The following is a 12,008-nucleotide window of genomic DNA, read 5'->3' as shown; positions in this document are numbered from 1 at the left end:
TTGGTTATGAGGTTTTAATTTTATTTTTCTAATACATTTATTCTTTCACACAGATAAGAAGGCCTCTAAAAATATAGTAGGTAATAGTTCATAAAGATTTTAGAAATAGATGACACTGTTGGAGGCATCTAGACTTCTGGCTAACTTAATTTTGGATTCCAGAACCCAAATTTCAAAACAATATTTTGGGGACTGGATAGGATTGCTAACTTTTTTTCTTGTATAGAATGTTAAAAACAGACACAAAATTTGTCATTATCTATATTAGTTAGGAATAGGTTTTGCTATATATCAAAACCCAAAATAAGAGTTGCTTAAAAATCAAATTTCTCTTTTCATGTGAAAAAGGGTCTGCAAGTTGAGCAGTCTGGAGCTGGTATGGCAGTTCCAGTGGAGCAGACTTTTTCTATCTTGCTGTTCTTCCATCCTCATCTCTCACCTCACTGAACAAAGTGGCTTCTTGAGCTCCAGCCATCAAGTCATACTACTGATAGCAAGGTGGAAGGAGTTGCTAAGAAGAGCACATCACCTTCTTTTAAGGAAACTTTACAGAATTCCCATCCCACCTCTGCTTGCATTTCTTTGGTCAGATTTCAGGGATATGCTGCTCCTAGTTACAAGAGTCTGGACTCAAGGCCACCTTCATTAAAATCAGTATTTTTTTTTTTCCACTCAGGAGGCAAGGGAAGGATAGCTAACAAAAAGGGAATAATTGTCCTAAAGTCAGAGCCCAATTTGGTTGTAGATTTATAGATTTATTCTGACTAATGTTCTTTTTACTCCACTGAATATTAATGTTAGTTCTACATCACAGATGGGCTTTATTTCCATGGTGTTATCTACAAAGGCCCAAAGGTTTATATGGGGCAGGATCTTCTTCTTATAGATGAGATACAACTCTGATAGACCAAGCCTTTGATGAAGGCCACTCATGCACATGAAATCTTACCAAAAATTGAACATGGAATGAACAAAGAATTTGCTGTGTTAAGCAGTGTGTTAGAAAAATTTTAGTAGTGATAGTCTTGGTGGAATGATATTTTGAAAGTTCATTATGATTATATGTGATTTTCAGAAACTAAACATCAGTATTACAATAGAAACTTCTTATTCCCAGCTATTTTGGAATTATTTATAGCAAAATATAGTTTACTCTTTAAATATTTTGTTCACTGTTTATAGTAACTGTCTATTCTCAGTTTTATGAACACTGAATACTGCCATATAGGTTTTTTCTGTGTAAAACTGAGTTATTTGTTTTGCCAGCATTTGAAAAGCTAAAGATAACTTATGGAAAACATTTAGTTACTATATAGAGGCTCAAAATAAATATGAAGAAACTTGTTCCTCAGTCTTGTTTACTGGATTTTGTTTTTTATCTAGTGTTGTGGTGAAAAACAGTAATGGATGGATTATAATAGACTTTAGTTTGTTGCTGTTTTTGGCAGAAAAAGCAAAATCACTTAACAGTTCAACAGTTGGTCAAAAGATTTGCCTGAATACATGATCTAATTTTAAGTATTCCTGTATAGTAGCTGAGCTGCTATTGAGGGGCTCCTTCTAGCCCTATGTTTTCATAATATCTGTGGCTTATATTTATGGAATAGTTAATCCATGAACTATCCTAGTAAGCTGTTGACTGAAATGAGCTGCTGTTACGCTTAATTAACTTATAAAAATGAAAGAAGATTAAAACAATGGTAATTGCTCTAACCATTTCTTGTTATCTTTCATTCCTAGGTGGTACTTTGCTGTTATCTCTGTTTCTGGGGTTTTTGCAGTGACTTTTTCTGTGGTATTTGCATACGTAGCAGATATAACCCAAGAGCATGAAAGAAGTATGGCTTATGGACTGGTATGTATGTTTATTCTATACCTTTTGTATCTGCTGAGAAATGCCTTGTTTTTAAGATAAATATTATTATAAGGAGTGCAAACCTTTGCATTACAAGATTTTTGCGTAAAATATATTTTGTAATAAAATCATTCATTAGACTACATTTAAAATTTTTTTGCAGTATGAGGCTATGTAAGTTTTGATTCTTTTCATTTAGGAGATATTTATAAGTCACATGTCAGAATTGAAATTATAGTATATTTTACCTTGTAGAGTTCTTTTTAACAGAATCCTAAAAATAAGAATTATTTAGTATGTCAAAAGTTAAAAAAAATCACTACTCATTTAATGTCTAATCTAAAATACAACAGGCTAACATCTAGCTCAGGGATCAGCAAACCTTTTTTGTGGCTTTGTGGGCCACGTACAGTCTCTGTCTCATTCTTTTGTTTTTGCATGTGTATTTATGTTTATAAACTCTTTAAAAATGTAAGAAACACTTAGCCAGATTTGAGCCATAGTGGTAGGTCGCCAACTCCTGAACACTGTTTTGGTAAACTAAATTATGGCAGTATAATGTGTCATCTATCAAATCTAGGAATTAAAGGAAAAAAGCCTAGTAATAGAATGACTAGTATAGGCACAATAATAGATCACTACTGAATAGCCAGAAATAGGACAGTGATGCATTTCGGTAAATGTGAGACAAATACCTTTTGATAAATAAGGACTGAATATTGTGTTGGGCTGAATTAGTTTTAAAAGGGACTGATTTCTGATTCAAAGGACGTTATAGTGAAGAATCGTAAGATTTTTGGGGAGGAAACACCTATAGAGAGAAAGTTAGAAAAAGAACTAATAATTTCTGGCCTGTTCAGTGGCTCACACCTGTAATCTCAGCACTTTGGGAGGTTGAGGCAGGCGGATCACTTGAGATCAGGAGTTCACGACCACCCTGGCCAACATGGTGAAACCTTGTCTCTATTTAAAAAAAAAAAAAAAAAAAAGTGAAAAAACTAATGATTTCGGTTGTAAACTTGGAACATTAAATGATACAAGGCTGATGATAGCCAGGATATTTAAAAAATAGTCTAATTAAGCTATAGTTTACATACCATAAAATTTATCCTTTTTATGAGTATAGTTCAGTGAATTTTAGTAAATTTATACTGTTATGCAAACACCACCATAACCCAATTTGGGGTTGGTCGGTCGGTTGGTTGGTTGGTTGGTTTGGTTTTTTTGACGTAATTTATTTTCCCATAGCCAAAGTTTTGAAATTAACAATTTTCAATCTGGAGGTTCTGTGTATTAAGCCATGTTCTGGCAAAAAACAAAACAAAACAAAACAAAAAACACTTAAATCTTCTAGAAATAATATGGATGCAGAAAAAAGGTGGGGAAGTGGCCAGGCACAGTGGCATGTGCCTGTAATACCACCAGTTTGGGAGGCCAAGGCAGGGGGATTGCTTGAGGCCAGGAGTTTGAGGCTGCGGCTATGATCATGCCACTACACTCCAGTCTAGGGTACAGAGTGAGACCCTGTCTCTTAAAAAAAAAGTTGGAGGGGCCAGGTGCAGTGGCTTATAATCCCAGCACTTTGGGAGGCTGAGGCAGGAGGATTGTTTGAGCCAGGAGTTTGAGACTAGCCTGGGCAACATAGTGAGACCCCATCTATACAGGAACTTTAAAAATTAGCCAGGTGTGGTAGTGTGTGCCTGTAGTCCCAGCTACCTGGGAGGCTTAGGTGAGAGGATCACTTGGGCCTGAGAGGTTGAGGCTGCAGTGAGCCGTGATCGCACCACTGCACTCCAACATGAGCCACAGAGCGAGACCTGTCTCAAAAAAAGGGGGTTGGGGGGTGCGGGGTGACCGCTGTGATCTTTTTTCTGAGCAGAAAGAAATGGCTACGAAGTGGAGAGAACTGAGGAGAAGGGAAATGACATGAAACAACTGTACTGACTTGCTCACTGTGTCACAAATGTGATCTCTGTAAATGCCCTCAAATGTCTTCAGCGACCCTCATAGTGAGAACCATTTTCCCTTTCCCCACACTTGTGCCAGAGCCCTGCTGAGATCTGGGTCCCTCTGAAACCACACCTAGGGCTGCAATAACAAAATAACCACTACATTTGAATATATATATTTATATGTATGTGTGTGTGTGTATGTATGTGTGTGTATATATATATAGTTTGTTTTTTGTTGAGACGGAGTCTTGCTCTGTCACCCAGGCTGGAGTGCAGAGGTGTGATCTTGGCTTACTGCAACCTCCGCCTCCCGGGTTCAAACGATTCTCCTGCCTCAGCCTGCCCAGTAGCTATGCCCACCACCATGCCCAGCTAATTTTTGTATTTTTAGTAGAGACGGGATTTCACCATATTGGCCAGGCTTGTCTTGAACTCCTGACCTGTGATCCGCCTGCCTCGGCCTCCCAAAGTGTTGGGATTATAGGCGTGAGCCATGGCGCCTGGCCCACATGTGAATATATTAAATACCATTTAAAAAACCACCACAACCCAGTTATAGAACATTTCCATCAGCCCAAAGTGTTCCCTCAGCCCTGTTTGCCATCCATCCCCATGCTCCATCTGTGACCCCAAGCAACCAACAATTTAGCTTCTGTCACCATGGTTTTGCCTTTTCTAGAAACTTCATATAAATTAAATACGACAAAACATCTTTTGTGTCTAACTTCTTTCACTTGGCATAATCTTTTGAGATTGATCCATGTTGATACTATAGATCAATAGGTTCTATTTTTGTCTCTTTTCCTTTTTTTTTTTTTTTTTGAGACAGGGTCCTGCTCTATCCCCCAGGATGGAGTGCAGTGGCATGATCACAGCTCACTGAAGCCTTGGCTTCCTGGGCTCAAGCGATCCTTCTGCCTCAGCCTCTAAAGCAGTTGAGACCACAGGCATGATCCACCATGCCCAGCTAATTTTTTTCTTTTTGAGACAGGGTCTCACTCTATTGCCCAGGCTGGAGTGCAGTGGTGCTGTTACAGCTCACTGCAGCCTCTGTCTCCCCTCTACCTCCCTGCCTCAAGTGATCCTTCCACCTCAGCCTCCCGAGTAGCTGGGACTACTAATTTTTGTATGTTTTGTAGTGATGGAGTTTCACCATGTTGCCCAGGATGGTCTCAAACTCCTAAACTCAAGTGATCCGCCTGTCTCAGCCTCCCAAAGTGCTGGAATTACAGGCATGAGCCACTGCACCTGGCCAGTAGTTTTTTTTTATTGCTGTGTAGTGTATTCTTATCCATTCATCAGTTGATGGACATTTGATTGATAGATGTTTGAAATTACTAGAATTTTATGTACTTGTTCAAATAATTGACCTTTGAAAATTGAATTGCTTGCCTTAAGCAATAGAGTTGCAAGTAAGCATTCTTGTGAAGTTTAAGTTCTCCATCCAAAAGTCAAAAATGGCATAGAAACAGAATAAAATTCCAACATTAATCTCTATGCTTTGAAAGAATATGGTCCTTTTCCTTTCCTTCCCCTTTCCTTTCCCCTTCTCTTCCCCCTCCCCTCCCCTTTCCACTTTTCACTTTCACTTTCCCCTTTCCTTTTCGCTTTCACCTTTCTCCTTTCCTTTCCTTTTCTCTTTTCCCTTCCCTTCCCTTCCCCCTTCCCCTCCCCTTTTCACTTTCCTTTCCTGTCCTTTCCCCTCCCCTTTTCCCTTTCCTTTCCTGTCCTTTCCCCTCCCCTTTTCCCTTTCCTTTCCTCTTCTTTTTTCTTTTTCTTTCCTTTTCCTTTCCCTTCCCCTTTCCCCTTTTCCTTAAGCCTTTTCCCTTTTTTAACCCTTTCCTTCCCCTTTTCTCTTCCCTTTCCCCTTTTCCTTTCTCCTCCTCTCCTTTCCTCTTCTCTTCTCTCCTCTTCTTTCCCCTTTCTCCATTCCTTTTCCCTTTGCTTTCCTTTCCTCTTTCCTTTCCAGACAGGGTGTTGCCCAGACTGGACTCACTCTTGGGATCAAGTGATCTCCCACCTCAGCCTCCTGAGTAGCTGGGACTATAGGCAGGTGCCACCTCACCTGACTAAGAGTGCTATTTTTATGAAGTGTTTCCTGCTGTCACATCTGCTAATTTGTAGGCTGTTGTCCAGTAGGCTAGAAATGTCTGCGGTTAACAGGTTTGCTCTACTCGTGTCCTTTTCAACTTTAATCTTCATCTTCACCAGGCTTAAAAAATAGACTTCCTCAGAGTTTTAGAGATGTTCTTAATTTATCTGTGATTTCATTCTTCCTAACCCTGCCAATTAAAAAGATTACCAAGCTCAGTTTTGTTCCAGGGCTTAACATATTATTCATGAGAACAGGAACCTCCAAGTCTTTAAGCTTTATTTCAGCTAGCCCTTCAGTATGTACCAAGATAAACGTTCATTTAATTTTAATATTGGAAAAGTCACAGTGAAATTGGATTTCCTTAGAGCAGTGGATTTTAGACTCCTTTCACAGAGAACACTTAAGGGTTTATGGAGATGCCCTTAACCAAGCTTGTCCAACCCATGGTCCACAGGCTGCACACATGGCCCAACAGAAATTCATAAAGTTTCTTAAAACATAATGCAGTTTTTTTTTCTTTAAGCTCATCAGCTGTTGTTAGTGTATTTTATGTGTGGCCCAAGACAGTTCTTCCAGCGTGGCCCAGGGAAGCCAAAAGATTAGACACCCCTCCCCTAAGGACCAGCATGACTGGCAGTCAAGGAGGGGTGTTTGTACAGTGCCCAGAATCTCAACCCTTCCTCAACTAAAAGAGTTAAAAAATTTAAATAGAGGCGGGGTCTTGCTATGTTGCCCAGGCTGGTCACAAACTTCTGGCTTCACGCAGTCCTCCCACCTTGGCCTCCCCAAGTGCTGAGATTACAGGCATGAACCATCACACCCAGTCTTCTTAAAAAAATCTCTTTTACCTATGAATTTGCCAGTAGGATTTATTGGAACAGAGGGCTCCAAGGCTTAGAAAGTTTGAAGACAGTGTCCTGAGAGGCTATCATTTATTTTATTTTATTTTTGAGATGCGGTCTCACTCTGTCACCCTGGCTGGAGTGCAGTGGTGCTGTCATGGCTCACTGCAACCTCCGCCTTTCTGGCTCAAAGGAATTCTGCCACCTCAGCCTCTGAAGTAGCTGAGACTACAGGTGCACACCAGCATGCCCAGCTAATTTTTCTTTTTTCTTTTTTGATACAGACAGGGTTTCTCCATGTTGTCCAGGCTGTTTTTAAGGCAAGAATCTAATTCTTTACTTTTCCTGCCAAAGGAGAGAGTATAAGAAAAGTGGGGCCAGGCTTGGTGTCTCATACCTGTACTCCCAGCCCTTTGGGAGGCTGAGGTGGGAGGATCGCTTGAGCTCAAGAGTTCGAGACTAGCCTAGGCAACATAGCGCGACTTCCACCTCTATAAAAAATAAACAAAATTAGCTGGGCGTGGTGGTGTGTGCCTGTAGCCCCATCAGGAGATCTTCAGGCAGGAAGATCTCTTGAGCCTGAGAGGTCAAGACTACAGTGAGCCGTGATGGCACCACTGCACTCCAGCCTGGGCGACAGAGCAAGACCCAGTTCCCCCACTCTCGCCCCCACAAGAAAAAAAGATAAATGGCACAGGTAGGAAGAGAAAAGGGAGGGTGTGCAACAGAAGGCCTGACATAAATCCAGATTATGAAAGGAGTTATGTGGTGTTGAGGAAAAAAGGTAGCCTGACTAATCTCTGTCTATCCTTAATTTATTGCAGGTTTCAGCAACATTTGCTGCAAGTTTAGTCACCAGTCCTGCAATTGGAGCTTATCTTGGACGAGTATATGGGGACAGCTTGGTGGTAGTCTTAGCTACAGCAATAGCTTTGCTAGATATTTGTTTTATCCTTGTTGCTGTGCCAGAGTCGTTGCCTGAGAAAATGCGGCCAGCATCCTGGGGAGCACCCATTTCCTGGGAACAAGCTGACCCTTTTGCGGTAAGTTTATACTTTTTCCTTCTCCTTGATAAAAAAGTGCATGATTCAGTGCAGCATTAATATTTTGTTGTGGATATTTCTTTAGGGAAAACATCTTGGGTTTTTCTTTTAACATTTTGAAATACTTTTCAGAATAGTTTGGGGAATATGAAATAAATAAAAAGGACAACTAGTTGTCCATGAGTACACTGCCAAAAGGAATCTCTGCGTATTCTTAAGAATAGTTCAGTGGTTTTGATAGAAAACCTTATATCAATCAGTCTTTTTCTTGTTCTAGTCCTTAAAAAAAGTCGGCCAAGATTCCATAGTGCTGCTGATCTGCATTACAGTGTTTCTCTCCTACCTACCGGAGGCAGGCCAATATTCCAGCTTTTTTTTATACCTCAGACAGGTAAAATCCTCTTCCACTAAGGTGGACTTTTCTTTCATTGTCTAGTGCTTTAATAAAAATATTTAATCTTGAGAGAACTGTAATAGAAGTGGCCTTTAAAAATGAATATCATTGGACTTGGTATAGTGGCTCACGCCTGTAATCTCAGCACTTTGGTAGGCCAAGGTGGGTGGATCAGCTGAGGTCAGGAGATCAAGACCAGCCTGGCCAACATGGCAAAATCCTATGTTTACTAAAAATACAACAACTAGCCAGGCGTAGTGGCGGGCACCTGTAATCCCAGCTACTTGGGAGGCTGAGGCAGGAGAATCACTTGAACCCAGGAGGCAGAGGCTGCAGTGAGCCAAGATTGCGCCATTCACTCCAGCCTGGGTAACAAGAGCGAAACTCCGTCTCAAAATTAAAAAAATAAATAAATAAATAAAAAGAATATTATTTGGTCTACTAGACTTTACCTCCTATTCTGTGTGGCTGATGTTCCTTATGCATTTCTAGTGGGGGTTATTTGGTATATTAAGATATTTGGCTTAGGGAGAAAGATAGTTTTCCCTGTCCATATAGGTGGTTTGAGTTTGTTGGCTATAGAATTGATGGGATGATTTAACCCCTTCACCTGCTCCAGCTTCTTTGTGATTTAGAGCATATGTAAGTAGAGCAGCTAGCCAAAATGAGAGCAAAAACAAGTATTTTCCTCCTTGACACTAGTCTCACTAGACGGAGATCAAGCCTTTAACCAATACATGTAAAATGCACAAAATACTGCAATATTTATTTGTAAAATGATTCTGAGTTCTTGATAAGTATCTCCAATTTAGTATATCCACATTGAGGGACCCACCATGGATAAGTAGGCATTTTTAGTATGTTAAGATATGTTGTATTTCCTCTGAGGAATTCTTTGTTTATAAATGAATTACATTTATTTTTTTCTGGCCCATTAAATGTTAATATACAAGTAGCTGCAGTGGTTTTCTATCTGGTATACATTTGTATTCATTAATGTTACCTTTTCTGGAAACCCTTCTAGATAATGAAATTTTCACCAGAAAGTGTTGCAGCGTTTATAGCAGTCCTTGGCATTCTTTCCATTATTGCACAGGTGAGTTTCTTTTTTTAGTTAGAGTGATGTCAGAGTGACCCTGGCTGGCCATCCAAACTGGGGCCTCATCTAGTGATGGTATCTTGGTGGAATCAACAAAGTCAGGAGTCTGAGGTTGATAGATTCAGAAATTCAATTTGTTTGTGTAGCTAGTGTTGATCAGATTTTTGGGACTGACACATTTAATATAGGATATATAAATGTAAAAGCTAGTTTATTGATGTATACTAGGATATATGTCTGGATGAAGTTAGAAGTTTCATGTCTTGTAGTCCTTGTCCTATTTATTCACTCATTCAACAAATATTTATTGAATACCTACCATGTGTCAGGCACTGGGGATACAGCAGTGAACTTAACTAAATTCTTGCTTTTGTAGAGTTTACATTCTGGTGGGATAAGACAGAAAATAAAAACACCAATGTAAACATATCAGATGTATTGAGAACTACAGAGAAAAAAGCTAAGGGTCATATGGAGAGTGACTTGGGAGAATGGTCTTAAGGGCACGGGGGCATGGTTGAGAAGACCTTGCTAATGCAAGGTGACATTTCAGCAGAGACGCAAAGGTATGAGGAACAAACTGTAGGATTATCTGGAAGAAGAGAATTCTAAACAGTACAAACAAAATTCTCAGGAGAGACTGTAGCTGGCTTGTGTAAGAAACAACAGGGGGCCAGTGCGGCTCCAGTTGAGTGAACAGTTGAGAGCATCTTAGAAACTGAAGTCCAAGAGGTAGTGAGGGACCAGATCGTGCGGGGCTTACAGGTCCTCATAAGACTTGAGTAAGATAGGAAGTCATTGGTGGGTTTTGAGCAGCAGAATGACATGAAAGTGTGTATGTTGGCAGCCCAGTTGGTAAACAGTTGTTGTGTGATGAATAAGATATTAATCAACACAGGAATTTGGATTTTCTGAGGAGATATTTCATCCTGGCTTCCAAACTATTTCTGTTTAACAATAAGAATACTATCTTTTTTCCAGTGACCACCATAATTCTCTCACATCACAGAACATTGTCCTCCTTCCTGTGAAAAAGCCCCACCCCCTTTCTTGCTATTTGGCTTTCTGTTTCTAAGACACTATGAAGACAATCTAGTCTAAGTTAATACTTTTTCTCACCTTAGATGTAATCTACTAGATTACAACTTAGTTTTATTCTAGGGTATTTTTAATTGACTCTTGGATGGTTCACCATTTCTCGAGTAGGATTCCTTCTGCAGGTCTCATGATTCATTCTGTTTTGGTGAGTTTAGCAACAAATTTCAAATTTAAATCCTATATGCCTCCCCAAGCCTCTGCACATACATATACTTGGTGTTGAGTATTAGTACTATTTCTAGCTTCAGGTTTGTCCTAAAAATCATCAGTCTGGAAAAACAATGCATTTAAATATTCATTCCTAGCCATGAGAAAAGTGCTTTTTAACTTTGGAGGAAAATATACTGTAGCCTTTATATAAAAATGGCTTTAAAAAAAGTTTTTGAGGCCAGGTGCGGTGGTTCATGTCTGTATTCCCAGCACTTTGGGTGGCCAAGGTCAGGGACTGCTTGAGCCCAGGAGTTCAAGACCAGCTCAAGCAACTTGGCAAAACCCCATCTCTACCAAAAAAAAAAAAAAAAAAAAAAAAAAAAAGCCCGGTGTGGTGGTGTGTGCCTGTAGTCCCAGCTACTCAGGAAGCTGAGATGGGAGGATTGCTTGATCCTGGGAGGTCGAGGGTGCAGTGAGCCACAGTTGTCCCATGGTACTCCAGTATGGGCAACAGAATGAGACCCTGTCTCAAAAAAAAAAGTGTAAGGAAAATACACAGTTAGTATGTGTAGAACTTGATGAATTATCAAAGATTAACCCAGCCTTGCAATAGATGTGATCAACCTGGGCATGAGTATCTTTTTCATACATTGCCAACATTAGATTTGCTAACTTTTGTTTAAGATTTAGATGAAGATAGCAGACTAATACTGTAATGACACATAAAAGATTGATAGCTATAAGGTCTTAAGTTCTGTTTCTTGCTTAAATGACCATGGGAGCTGTATGCATCTAATAAATTTAGTCAGTGACACTGCAGACCCAGTGATGAGTGGAGGGTGCTTTTGAGGGTATTTTTCCTCTGTTTAGCAGATGGCACCTGGCACTAGGTTACAAGATGAAAAACAGTCTCTGAGAGTGCAGAATCTGGCAGGGCAGACAGGTAAAGGAGAGGGATGTAGTTGGATCTGTATTGGAAAGATCAGTGCAGCAGCAGAGCCCTGAAGGCAGTAAGACCGCAAAGGTGCAAGCAACGCTCCAAACACCATTGCTGACACAGCATGACAGACACAGTCCATGAGGAACAAGGTCCTTAAGTGACCATTTAGGTTTTGGTGCTTATGTAGAAGTAAGAATTAACACTTTATATCATTATATATGAGCTACTACATTATTACATGTATAGCCTCAAAGGTAGAAGAATGATCTTGTATTCTCGTTTATGCAGAAATATACAATTGAGAATGACTTGTCCCCTGTTGACCTTCCATACCACTGAAAGACCAGTGTATTTCTCCCTCCTCTCCAGCAGCACGGAGCTGCTAATAGCTCTCCATTAATGCATGTTTGCTTTATTTCTTACCCACGTGCTTTTGTTCCTGCTATTCTTTCTGCCTCCCCTTCCTCCACCCTAAGTATCCCTTTTCTGGGTCCCCATGCTCATGTGCGCATATCTCTATCATTGTACAGAATACAGTGT

General features: G+C 40.0%; 1 protein-coding gene across 2 annotated transcripts in view; it reads left to right on the top strand.

The window, feature by feature from the left end:
- The window catches only part of MFSD14A (major facilitator superfamily domain containing 14A), a 44,927-nt gene that overhangs the window by 22,136 nt on the left and 10,783 nt on the right, over positions 1-12,008 (top strand). For both annotated transcript variants that reach the window (XM_003808469.6, XM_034931929.3), the window contains exons 5-8: positions 1,741-1,855; positions 7,569-7,787; positions 8,065-8,178; positions 9,206-9,277. In XM_003808469.6, the coding sequence (XP_003808517.1) occupies positions 1,741-1,855; positions 7,569-7,787; positions 8,065-8,178; positions 9,206-9,277 (520 nt within the window). The remainder of the gene's footprint in view (positions 1-1,740; positions 1,856-7,568; positions 7,788-8,064; positions 8,179-9,205; positions 9,278-12,008) is intronic.

The sequence above is a fragment of the Pan paniscus genome, chromosome 1, assembly GCF_029289425.2.
Source record: "Pan paniscus chromosome 1, NHGRI_mPanPan1-v2.0_pri, whole genome shotgun sequence".
In the NCBI taxonomy this organism is placed as follows: domain Eukaryota; kingdom Metazoa; phylum Chordata; class Mammalia; order Primates; family Hominidae; genus Pan; species Pan paniscus.
This window is presented reverse-complemented; position numbering and strand designations above follow the sequence as displayed.